General features: G+C 15.0%; 2 protein-coding genes across 2 annotated transcripts in view; both read left to right on the top strand.

Moving 5' to 3' along the window:
* Positions 1–10,582, top strand: part of PGAL8A_00484800 (conserved Plasmodium protein, unknown function) — a gene marked incomplete at both ends in the record, with an annotated part of 17,332 nt that extends 6,750 nt beyond the window's left edge. The window contains 9 exons of the mRNA XM_028673638.1: positions 38–2,395; positions 2,533–2,751; positions 2,884–4,890; positions 5,164–6,216; positions 6,306–8,820; positions 8,987–9,135; positions 9,241–9,497; positions 9,674–10,179; positions 10,494–10,582. Coding sequence (XP_028530071.1) covers positions 38–2,395; positions 2,533–2,751; positions 2,884–4,890; positions 5,164–6,216; positions 6,306–8,820; positions 8,987–9,135; positions 9,241–9,497; positions 9,674–10,179; positions 10,494–10,582 — 9,153 coding nt within the window. The remainder of the gene's footprint in view (positions 1–37; positions 2,396–2,532; positions 2,752–2,883; positions 4,891–5,163; positions 6,217–6,305; positions 8,821–8,986; positions 9,136–9,240; positions 9,498–9,673; positions 10,180–10,493) is intronic.
* A 415-nt stretch (positions 10,583–10,997) lies between these two features.
* Positions 10,998–13,671, top strand: part of PGAL8A_00484700 (conserved Plasmodium protein, unknown function) — a gene marked incomplete at both ends in the record, with an annotated part of 6,593 nt that continues 3,919 nt past the window's right edge. Inside the window, 10 exons of the mRNA XM_028673637.1 lie at positions 10,998–11,367; positions 11,474–11,633; positions 11,724–11,797; positions 11,880–12,098; positions 12,194–12,379; positions 12,493–12,572; positions 12,681–12,893; positions 12,963–13,179; positions 13,264–13,317; positions 13,426–13,544. Coding sequence (XP_028530070.1) covers positions 10,998–11,367; positions 11,474–11,633; positions 11,724–11,797; positions 11,880–12,098; positions 12,194–12,379; positions 12,493–12,572; positions 12,681–12,893; positions 12,963–13,179; positions 13,264–13,317; positions 13,426–13,544 — 1,692 coding nt within the window. The remainder of the gene's footprint in view (positions 11,368–11,473; positions 11,634–11,723; positions 11,798–11,879; positions 12,099–12,193; positions 12,380–12,492; positions 12,573–12,680; positions 12,894–12,962; positions 13,180–13,263; positions 13,318–13,425; positions 13,545–13,671) is intronic.

Here is a 13,671-nt window from a genome sequence, read left to right as displayed (position 1 = left end):
AAAAAATTTCTATTTTTTTTTTTTTTTTTTTTTTTAGAACATATTAAAAGGATGCATAAATGAAAAAAAGTTTATTAATATTATAAAATCAACTTTAAAAAAAAATAAAAATGAAGAAGAGCTTAACATTTCAAAAAAAATAATAAAATATGTATCAAACTTCGTAGATATTAATAAATTGGTAGAATTAATTAACAACATTTGTTTATTATTTAATTTGTCAAAAGATTCTCAAATAAAGTTGAAGAAATTTTTAGACAAAAAAGAAAAAGAAAAAGAACACTATTCTGAAATTGATAATAATTCACTAAAATTAAAAGATGAAAAAAATTTCAAAAGTAATGTTAATAAAATTGTAACTCATTTGACAAAAGAAACAAAATTGAATTTTCTAAAATATCAAGTAAATAAAGCTATTGAAATATATAAAATATTAAATTTTAAGAACAAAAATGGAAATACTTATAATGATAATGAAGAAAAAAAAATCAAAAATATATTAATAATAGGAAAGAATTATTCTGGAATTAATACTATTATTTTCCTTTTATATAATATTTTAAAAAATTTAGAAAAAACTGAATTTTCTTCTTTTGATTTATGTTTTATTGAAAGAATTAATTTAAATTATTGTATGAAAAAAGATGTTTTAAAATTTGTATTTAACGAAAAAAATTATTTTACTTTAGAACAAGAGCAAAATGAAGAAATTGAAACAAAAGATAGTTTCATAATGGAAAATACAAATGAGAAAAATTTACAAAATGATATGATAAATAAAAAAAATATGAAAGTAGAAAAAGAAAAAAAAAAAGCTAAATTATATGACAGTAAGACAAAAAAAAATTATATTAATGATTTAAAATATATAAAATTAAATTTAAATAAAAATGAAGAAAATTATATATACAAAAATAAAAATTTATTATTAAAATTTATAAATGTAAGAGAAACAGATTTAATAGAAAAGATGTGTAATTATATTTTAAAAAATAATTTATTTAGTGAAATAAATAGGAAAGATAATGGTTTTAATTATAACTGTTTTATTTTTAAACCAGATAACTTAAATAAAATTTCTCCTTATATTATTGATAAATTCCACTACATAAATATAAGTCATACAATTCCTTATATATCTTTTATTATATATTTAGTTGATCAAATAAAAATATATAAATTTGTAAAAAAAAAAATTATAAAATTATTTGAAGACCTTATAATTGAAACGCTAAATTTTTTTAGAAAACAAAATAAAACCATTCGAACCATTAAAAATAAAAAAAACTTTTACGAAAAAGAAGAAATTAAGAGAGAAGATAATATAGAAGAAGGTGATTCAAATAAAGGTGACTACTTCAATAATATTAATAAGGAAAAGAAAAGTATACTTGTTGTTGATGATTTTAAAAACGAAAAAAAATCAAATGATAATTATAGAGAACAAAATGAAGAAAAAAAAAATAGTGATAAAAAATATGAAAATAAAAGAAATTATGAATATAAAAGACAAAGTATATATGAAGAAGAAGGTTTTAGAAATATAGATGAAAATGAAGAAAGTAAAGATAATAAGAATGAAGAAGAAGAAGAAAAAGAAGAAGAAAAAGAAGAAGAATCTAAACTCTTCAGTGAAGATATTATTGAATTTTATCAAGATAATAATATACCTATAAAAATTCATATAAATACTTTAATATTGAATTTTGTTAAATTTATTGAGTACTTTTTAATTTTATTAAAAGAGAAAAAAGGATTTGATAAAAAAATAATTGATAACCATTTAAATAATATCATAACTATTAGTTTTATATATTCATTTACTTCTTTTATGAGTAACAAATTAAGAAATGATTTTGAAAATTATATTTTTAAATATATTAATAATATATCAATTATTCCACGAAATACCTCCTTTGTGCATATTTATTATAATATTGAGACTAATAAAATTTTAAAACAAGAAAAAATATATAAAAATGAGTGTATAATGATTGATAAAAAAAAATTAATAAATAATCTATTAATAGCTAATAATAATTATTTCATTTTTGAAGATATACATTTATTATCTATAAAAAATTTTTTGAAAATGTCTTGTAATTTAAATATGCCTTTTATAATAATGGGTTGTTCAAATTCTGCAAAATCATTATGCACCTACAGTTATTTAAATTCATATAAAAAAAAGAAAAATAGTATTTATAATTTTATGTTTTGTTTTAATTATTCATTTAATTACAATCAGATAATTCAAAAATTAAAAAAAAAATTTGATTTTTCTAATAATTGTATATCAGACGAATTGACAATTTTTATAGATGATATAAATTGCCTAAAAAATGAAAATTCATTAAATACTATGGAATTTTTATATAATTTAATAAAATATAATGTAATTAAGAGAAAAAAAAAATTAATAAAAAAAAAAATATATAAATCTTTCTACCTAACATAAATTATATATATATATATATATATATATATATATATATATGTGTGTATATTTTTTTTTTTTTTTTTTTTTTATAGGATTTTTTTGATATTGAATCTAATAAAAAAATAATATTATCCAACAAGAAAATAATTTGTTCATTAAATAATGAAAATATTACAATCACAGAAAATAATAATAATAATAGTTTTTCTAAATTGTATAAAAATTTTTTTATTTTTAATCTTTCTATCTTAACAATAAAAGATATAAAATATCTTTATTCTAATATTATAGAATCCTTATTTCAAAAATATGTAACCAAAAAAAAAAAAAAAATATATTAGAATATTTATTTTAAATTATTTATATAAATTTAATAAATGTATAAATATATTATATATATTACAACATAAATATACAATCTTTATTTGTTGATTCTTTTACAGAATTTTTGTGATGAAATAATTAATGAATGCAATAATTTTATTAATTGTATTTTAGATATATTCGAAGGAATAATAAAGATAAAAGAAAAAAATAAATTTTATTTTTACACAAATAAAATTAATAACATAATAAATTATTTATTACTATATGATAAAGAATGTAGTAATAGCATTAATGATATTTTAATATTATTTCAAAATGATTTTTATAGAATTTTTTGTCAGCATATTATTTCTTATAAGGATAGAATAAGTTGTATGGAAATTATTAAAAATAATTTTGATAAATTCTTTAATAAATATATGATTTATAAAAATGACGACTTATTTTTAAATTCAAACATGGATATTATAATTGAAAATAAAAGTAATTTATATAATGAATCATCTGGTAAATTAAATATATCTTATTTAAGAACCTTTTTTGAACATAGCAATTTAGAAATATTTTATAAAGATGTAATAAATTTAATATTAACAATTAATAATTATCTTATTATAAACAGAACTAATATCATTTTCATTAATCATCAAAAGGATTTATTATCAAAACTAATTACTATTTATTGTCAATATAAAAGTTATAATTGCGTCTTTTTACAAGAAGACTTAGAATGTATTAAAAAACAGATCAAAGATACTTATAAAAAAACAATTCATTTATTAAATAAAAATAATGAAAATTTTAATAATAACGAAAATAGTTACAATAATGAAGAAAATAAGAATATAGATAAAAGTAATAATAATTATAAAAATAATAATCATAAAAATTATGATAATAAGAATATTTTTTTTTCTAAAATTATAGAAAATGATGAATATTTAAATTTATTTGATAACGTTATTTATAATGGTAATTTAGATATTTTATATGAGGATTTTTTAAATGAATTTTATTTGGAGATTATAAATATTATTAAACATCGAGAAATTAATATTGAGGGTAATTTTGATAATTATATAATTCCTTTATTATTAGACAAAAATCATTTCTTATTTTATACCGATGATTTATACTCTTTATGTGATAATTACTACCATAAATATAAAAATTTATTTAAAAGTTGTTATTTTGCTTATTTAAATTTATATAATCTTCAAGATAATAATATATTCTTATTAAATTTGTCATTACCGATTTTTAATTATGTTAGAAATACGATAACATATTCATTTATGTTACCACCAGAGTGTAAAGAAAACATTTTCTTTAATGATGTTGATATGAAAACTTCCTTTTATTTTTCAAAAGTCATTAATAATTTAAATAATATAATAAAAAATAAAAAAAAAAATATTAAAATAGAAAATATAATTTATAATAACTCCATTTCAGACTTAATTAAAAGCACATACGAAATGTATTATAAATTTAAAAAAGAACATTTGGATGAATTATTATATAAAAAAGAAGAATATAAAAGAATAATAAATAATTTGTTTGATTCAAATGTAGTTAATAGAATAAAAGAAATTAAAATACATATAAAAAAAATTAAAAGAGAAATTAATAAAGTTCAAAACTCTATAAATGAACAATTAATAAAATATAAGAAAGATATTTTAAAAACAAGAGATAATTTAAAAAGAATTACAAAAAAAGATTTTGAATATTTTAAAGAAAATAATGAAACTAATTATTTAGGACTTTTGAAAATTTTATATTTATATATTAATAAAAAAAATGATCAAAATTTTATAAAAAATACATTTAATTATATTTACTTTATAAAGAGAATTAAAAATATAGATGAAAATAATATTAGCAAAAACATTATTTTAAAATATGAAAATATTTCTAATGTAGACAAATTTCTAAAGTATAAATTCATTTTTATTCTTCATTCTTTTATTGTTTCAATTAATGAATATGTAAAAAAAAAAGACTCTTTAAATAATGAATATCAAAAAATACTTCATTTAGAAAAAGAAATATCTTCTTTAAATGATGAAATAAATACTATACAAAGTAATGCTATTTCTCCTGATTCTCTTACAATATTAGTAATTTAAAAAAAAAAAAAAAAAAAAAAGATTTATATAAATTAAAGATTAAAAAAATTACTATAATTATAATAGTATTATATTTAAATATATATAAATAGAATTGAGAAAAAATTATATTTCTTCTTACTTTATAATATTGATTTTATCATTATATATATATATATATATATATATATATATATATATATATATATATATATATATATGTATTAAAATGGAATACTTCGTAATATAAGTTTTTTTTTTTTTTTTTTTTTTCTAATTATATAGGAAGAATTAATATCATTTTACAAGGATATCAAAAAAAATATAAAAAATAAAAAAACATTTCTTATTTATAAATCTATTTTATTTAATTATTGTTCTTCTTTCAATTATAAAGAAAAAACAAAATTTCTAAAATTATTAATTAATGAAAGAAAGAAATATTTAAATTTATGTGACATTTCGGAATACATGAATGGAAAAGAAGGAGAAGAAGAAAAAGGAGAAGAAAAAGAAGAAGAAGAAAAAGGAGAAGAAGAAGAAAAAGAAAAAGGAGAAAAAGAAAAAGAAGAAAAAGAAGAAAAAAAAGAAGAAAAAAATATAAATACAAAATATTTATTAAATTTTAAAAATTTTATTGATAATCCTTTTCTAAACAAATATGGAGAAATGAAGTTGTGTAATGATGATATGATAATGTTTAACTGCCATTTATTAGATAACATAAAAGAGAAAATAATAATATGTGTTGATTCTTTTTATCAATTAAAAAAATACATTTTGAGAAAATTACAAAGAGAAAAAAAAAAATATTGTTATATAAAATATCAGTATTTTTATAATATATCTTCTTTTCATTCTGGAGAAAATATAAATCCTGAATATGAGGAAAAAGAAGAAAAAGAAGAAAAGAAAGAAAAAGAAGAAGAGAGAGAAAAAGAAGAAGAGAAAGAAAAAGAAAAAGAGAAAGAAAAAGAAAAAGAGAAAGAAAAAGAAGAAGAGGAAGAAAAAAGTTATAATAATAAAGATGGAAAAATTAGAAAATTCTTAAATGACATAGAATGTTACAAAAACGATAATTTTTTTTTGATTTTCAAGGGGGTAGATGAAAATATATATAAAATTTTAAATAAAAAAATTATTAATACTATTTATATTTTTTTAGAAAATTTTGAAGAAATCGATTTAGAAAAAATCTATCATAGTTATCATGTTATTTATTGTGATTACAAAAAAAAGAATATTCTTAATTTATTATTATATTATTATAATAAAATGAAAAATATAAATTTAACTAGTAATTTTCCAACAGTTGAAAAAGAAACATATGAAAAAAAAGTAAAAAGAAAAATAATATTTTTTAAAGGAATAAATATATCTGTATATATTTACTTTTTTTTATTTATTTTTTTCTTTTTTTCTTTTAGATTATCAATATATCAATAAATTTTTTAAATAAAAAAATTAATGAAAAAGAAATGATAGAAGAATTTAGAAAGGAAAAAGAAAAATATAGAGTAATTTTAAATAATATTGATATAAAAACTAAAGAGGAAAAAAATATAAAAAATAATTTCATTATAATCTATGTATTCTATTTGTTAATACAAATTATAAAAACATGGAAAAAAAAATATAATATCTCAAATTTATATTTTTTAAATATTGTTAAAATGTTTTATCAACAATTTGATGTAAAAAAGAAAGATTCAGAAAAAGACATTTTAAACTTTTTTTATTTTTATATATTGTCATATGTGGATAATAAAAATATTTTAACTGTTAATTTTTTACTTAGTCTTTTTTTAGATATTTATTTATATAAATATGTAAAACTAAAAGACATATTTTTATTTTTTAGAAATTATAATAATAAAAATGAAAAAAAAATACTTCAAGAAATTGAAAATAAATATAAGCAAAAAATAATTAAAAATAAAAAAAGAAAAAATGAAAATGAAGAAAAAGAAATAGAAGACATTTTCATAAATGAAAGGAGTAATAAAATTAGAAAATCATTAGAAATTTTAGAAAAAAAGCAAAATGAACATAATCCTCTTAATGATGAAGAAAACATATATATTGGGAAAGCAAAATGTAACAATATGATTGGAAAAAATAATTATTATAATGTTATTGAAGATTATTATAGTGAAATATATGAAAGTTCTTTTGATGGCAATAATATTTATGATAATGATTATGATTTAGTTGAAGATGGACTAAAAAAACAAGAAGAAAAAAAATTAGAGGAAGAAAGAGTACAAGAATATCGAAAAGAAGATAAAGAAAAAATAAAACTAACAAAAGATGAAAATAATTTAAAGGAATTAATAATTAATTTTGATGAACCCTTTAAATTACTTTATAAAAAAAGAGAGAAATTAAAAAATTTGCTTTACGAAAAATCATCAGAAAGTAGTGAAGAATCTCACTATTGCTCCAATTACAGTGAAGATGATATATATAAATTAGAAAAAGAAAGTCAAAAAATCAATAAATTATCTATAACTTATTATTCAGAAGAATTAATTGAATTAAGAAACTCAAAAAAAAAAATTTTTAAAAGGTTATTGAAAAGTATAAATGATAATAAAAATGAATGGGATAAATATATAAAAAATAATGATCGTACTTGTAATAATATAAATGATTTTCCCTTAAAAGAATTAAACAATTCTTCCTTGTATTATTACAGATTACTAATTGATAAAATTATAAAAAAAAATGATTTAGATATTTCTATTAATAATTACATATTTATAAAATTATCAAATCTTTATGTTAATAAGAAAATAATTTATTGTAACTTTTATAATTTTATAAATAAAAATATTAATAGTACTATTTTTTTAAGCGAAACAAAAAACTTAAATAAAACAAACGACAATATAGAAGATTTGAGTAAAAATATAGAAGAAAAAAAAAACATTTTATTTGATGAAATAAATAATAATAATTATTTTAATAAAGTTTTTAATGAAAAAAAAAAAATTATTATTATTGTAGAAAAAAATAAATATAGTTTCATATTATTAAAAATTCTTTTAAATAGTAATAATGTGTCTTTTCTAGATTTGAAAAATGATTTTGAAATAAAATTGACAGATATTATTGTAGTAGATATTACACATAAAGAAGACAGTTATAAATTAGAAATTTTAATAAATAATAATTTGAACAAAATTTTCATAATATTTTATTACGATATTAACACAGTTACATTTTCTATAGTAAAAAATTCTATCTTAATTAATTTTGATTTCAGCTCATATTTAATCAATTATTTTAATTACTTATATTATATCATTAAATCATTAAATTACAAAAATGTAAATGATAACAATATTAACTCAAAATACATATTTTATGTAATTTTATTTTTTACTATAATAAATGAGAAGATAAATTTAGAAAATTTTCAATTAGATTTAGATTTAATTAATGAAATGACCTTTTTAATTGATATTTTTTGCAATGTAGTTGACTCGATAAAAGTAAAAGAAGAAGAAAAGTATAAGGAATTTTTTTATAATTATTTTAAATTATTTTTAGAATTTTTATTTTCAAAAAAGTTTCTATTAATAAAAAATATGATATATTCTGTTTTACACAATTTTTTCTCTAATCATATGAATAAAAATGCTTTGTCAAATATAAATAGTATCTTAAAAATACCTATTAATCTTAATGATATAGATGAATTAACTGATTATATTCAAAAGAATTTTCATTTAATTCAAGAATTTTCACAACAAAATATAACTTATCATATATGTGAGATTGACTATCAAATTAAATCACTAAAAAAAATTTTTATTTCTAGTTCTTTCTTTATTAACAAATTTGAAAAAATAGAAATTTTTAAATTAGTGTTATCATATTTTGATATTTTCTCTACTTACACTTATATAAAACCATCTATTAATGCAACTATCAAATGTAATTAAATAAAATTTTTTATTTTTTAAACAAAATATTATTATATAAAAATTTTAAAACTATATAAATAAATATTTTTAGTTTGTAATCTATATTTCATTTCTATTATATTTTATCTTTTTAAACAGTTTATATATCAATATTATTTTTCTTCTTTTTTTTACAGTGATATATTTAACTGAAGAATATAATACTTTGTTGTATTATATATCTAAAATAAAAAAGGAAATTGAATATTTCCTGAAAATCTTGAAATTAAACAAATCAATAGATAATTATTATTTTAATATGAAAAATATTTATTTAAAATTGAAGGCAAATATAATATTTGACAACATTTTTTTTTTAATAATATTTTTAAATATGAATATATTTTCTATTTACATAAAAATAATTTTTTTTTTTTTTTTTTTTTTTTAGACACCTAAAAAATGGAATATTTTTGGTGAAAAAGAAAAAAATTTTACAAATTTTTTAACAAATATTGAATCAAAATTAAAATATTTTAAAGAAATTATTAACAAAGAACAAAGAGGTGGCAATAATTTATATAATATTTCCAAATTCAGAAATCCTTTACTATTTTTTTATTCACTTTTTTTTACTTGTGCAATTAATATGAATACAAAAATAGAAAACTTAAATATTTGTTTTAAATATTCTGAAGAAATTAATACGTAATAAAATAAAAAAGAAAAAAAATATTTAAAATAAAAATGTATATCTTTTTTATAATGCACCATATCAAAAAAAAAAAAAAAAAATTTCTCTTAATATTCTTCTAACTTTATAGTTAATGTAATTTTTTTTTTTTTTTTTTTTTTTCATTATGGTATTTTTTTCTTTTATATAGAAATGATGATGGTATATGGTTAGAACCTATAAAAATATATAAAAGTAAATTCGTGAAATTACCTAATAATATATATCATAGTAGAATTCATAAAAAGAATTATATATACTTTAAATATTCAAATAAAATAGAAGAAAATAATATAGAAAATGATAATAACTCTATATATGAGTATAATGAAGATATAATAAATAAAAATATAAATGATGAAAATAATATGAATTTTACTAGTAATTATGAAGAATTTAAAATAAAACAAGAAAATTTTTATTACAATTCACCATATATATTGATTAAAATAAAAAAGAAAAAAAATGAAAATTTAGAAAAAGTTAATGGAAATAATTATGATGAAAAGAATAATAATATTACTAATGAATTAATTCAATTGGAAAATAACAATTTAAATTCATTTTTTGAGTTATTTAAAAATAATGATGAATATGATAATAATGATTTTGTCTATTATTGCCCAATTTTTAAATTTAATCCATCTACCAAAAAAAGTATTAATATAAAAAAAAAAAAAAAAAAAAAAAAAAAAAAAAAACTTTTTAAATATTCTAAAAAATATATATAATTTTTTTTTTTTTTTTTTTGTTAATATTTATTAATATATTTATCTATGAAATCTTTATATTTTTAAATATGATAAATGTTAAATATATACAAAATAAATACGTTTTATTAATTATGTAATAGTAGAATACAGTTATATTGTCTATAAAAATATTTGTAAAATTTTTTATTACATATATATATATATATATACATATACATATATATACATATATATATTTTTTTTTTTTTTTTTTTTCAGATAATAAATTATTATTTTTTTTACCTTTGCCTTGCATATCTAATAAAATAATTTACAAAAAATTTAAAGTTCATATGTTATTAGAGTAATTTTTTAAAATGCTTAATTTTTAATTCATTTTATTTTTTTTATAGATTTTTTCTTTTTCTGTTTCTCCATATGCAAATATGTGCATAATAAATAGGAGAACATTTTTGACATTATAAGAATAAAATAACTAATACTATGATTCTTATATAATTTATAACATTTTAATTTTAAAAATTATTTGTAATTTCATTAGTATTTTTTTTAGATTTAATAAACATCATAACTATTCTATATTTGAAAAAAATGTTTTTTAATTTTTTTTTTATTTAAATTTATTTTGGTTATATATATATATATAATTACGTGAAGATATTTTTTTTAAGAAATATTTAATAAAACTTAATATATATAAAAGTATACATATATATATATATATATTAAATATAGTTTAACTTTTTCTTCTTTTTTTCTAAAATGATAAATAATAATGAAATTCTAGAAATTGAAAAAATAAGAAATAAAATATTAAAAAAAAAAGGAAAATATGATTATTCTTTTATAATACATTTCATTTTACTATGTATCCATTTATTTTTATATATAAAGATAATAAGTATTTATTATGGTTATAATAACGATTATTCTATTAGTTGTTTTAATCAAACATTTTCTTATTTTTTACAACGGAATTATATAAGTACTACTGAAATAGAAACAATTCATAATAATTTATCAAATATAAATAACATATGTAATTATGAAAAAAAAAATTATTTGAAATATAATGGGGATCAATTCAAATTTGTATTATCGTTTTATAATAAAAATGTTAACACTTATATAGGTTTAGAAAAAAAAAAAAAAAAAAAAATTTTTTAAGATTTCCATTTTATTAAAATACATATATATAATTATAAAAACAAATTATTTTTCTTATTTTCTTTTTCAAGATTATGTAATAATATTTAATAAATTATTTAATTCTAATATTTTAAAAGAACAAACAAGAATAAGTATTACCCATTACTATATCTGGAATGAATGGATTTTTTATGTTTTATTTAATTTATTTACATTTATAATCATATTTAAAGAATGGAGAAAAGAAGAGTTAAATAATTTTAAAAAAAAAATTATTTTACTTATTTTATTATTATTAAAAATATATATATATATGTATTTTTTTTTTATTAGTAATAGGAGAAAAAATAATCTATTTCATGCATGTATAGTGACTGTTATTAACTTAAATATTCTATATGAACAATTAATCAGTACAATAAAAAAAAAAAAAAAAAAAATTCATTATTAAGATAAAATTAAAAGAATAATATTAAATTTTTCTTATCTACTTAGATTCAATTATAAATGATTCTGTTCATGAGAAAATTTTAGAGTTGTTAATGTATATTTACTTTCTATATATAGTTGTAAATATATTTGAAAGCTCATCAAAATTTTGTAAAATATTCACTTTTCCAACCAAAATAGTTATACAAACGATAAAATATAATTATATACTTTTAGTATTTCTATGTAGTTTTTTAATTTTAATATTTATAAATTACTTTTCAAGTAAAAAATGAATTTTTCTTATATGTATTTTTTTTTTTTATATGTTTCTGCTTTATTTCATTTTATTCTTTTTTTTCTTATGTAATTTTTTTTAGGTGATGAAAAATTTTATAACTATTTTAATTCAATATATACTTTTTCAGATAATTCAAAATATAAAAATGAATTTATTTATAATTTCTTTTTTATATTAATATATAATTTCTTTTTTATACCAATGATTATCATTATATCTACAGCTACTACATTTCTAATGATACATAAGCATCATAATATTTTCAGTAATAGAAATATTACGATAGACATATTTAAATAATTTTTATTTTAATTTATTATTTATTCATTTATTTATTTTATTTGTTAATTTTTTTTTTTTTTTAAATATATTTTAAAGATTTCAAAATGAGAAAAAGTACCCTTTGGGACAAGATAAAAGGATATATTTTCTTCCTTAACGATAAAAAAAATAAAATAGTTAAAAAAAAAAAATATAATAAAATATTTATACTTTATTATAAAATAAGAACAAAATATATATATATATATATATATATACATATATATATTTATATATATTAATAGGTATGTGAAGATTTAGAAAAAGAAGAAAGTGATATAGAAGATAAAAAATATATAAAAAAAATAGAAATGTTAAAGATAAAAATTATATTTGTTTTTTTTATTTTTTTAATATTATTTGTAACGAAAATATTTCTTGATCATGATTCTATAATTCACATTAACTCAACTTACTCTCATTTGATAGAAGAACCTTTTATAACAAAAACTAATTTAGTAAAAATTAATAAAAAGAAAATTCAAATTATTTTAAATATACATGTATATTATATATATTTTTTTTAGGAAAAATCTTTTAACACATTTTCATATTCTTCTGAGTATTTTGACTTTTTAAATTCAGTTGTAATAAATAATATAATGAAAAATAAAAAAAATTTAGAAAATAAGAAACTATTTGAAATTCAATCAGATTTAAAAGGGTATAATATATTTATTTATGAACATTTTTATCATATTTTTCCTTATGATTTATATTTAAAATTAAGCGATGGTAAAACAGGTAATATAATTTATTTAAATAAAATAAAAAAAACTCCTTTTAATTTCAATATATTTACTTTTCTCTTTTAAATTATTATTAAAGTATCAGAAGAAATAACAGTAGACAACATATTAATATCAAATTTATCAAATAAAAGTACAAAAAAAAAAAAAAATAATTAGTATAAATTAATATAAAATATATATACTAATTATTTTTTTTCATTAATTGTTTTTATTTTATTTTTTCAAAACTTCAATTTAGAAAATAGAGAACTACAGGAATATACAAGAAAATTTAATAACAACAATCAAATGATAAAATACTATGATTCATATTGTATTCTATACAATTTTGAATACAATATGTTTCTATTAATAAATGTAGAAAATAAAAATATATATAAAATAATTAATTTTAAATGAATATATAAATTCTTTACTTAATTTGACAATTTTTTATTTTTCTCTTTTTTTTTTTTTTTTTTTTTTTAGATTTCCTTTAATATGC

Source organism: Plasmodium gallinaceum (assembly GCF_900005855.1).
Source record: "Plasmodium gallinaceum strain 8A genome assembly, contig: PGAL8A_v1_141, whole genome shotgun sequence".
NCBI classification, from domain to species: domain Eukaryota; phylum Apicomplexa; class Aconoidasida; order Haemosporida; family Plasmodiidae; genus Plasmodium; species Plasmodium gallinaceum.
Note: the sequence above shows the minus strand (reverse complement) of the source record. Positions and strands in the feature narration are given on the sequence as shown.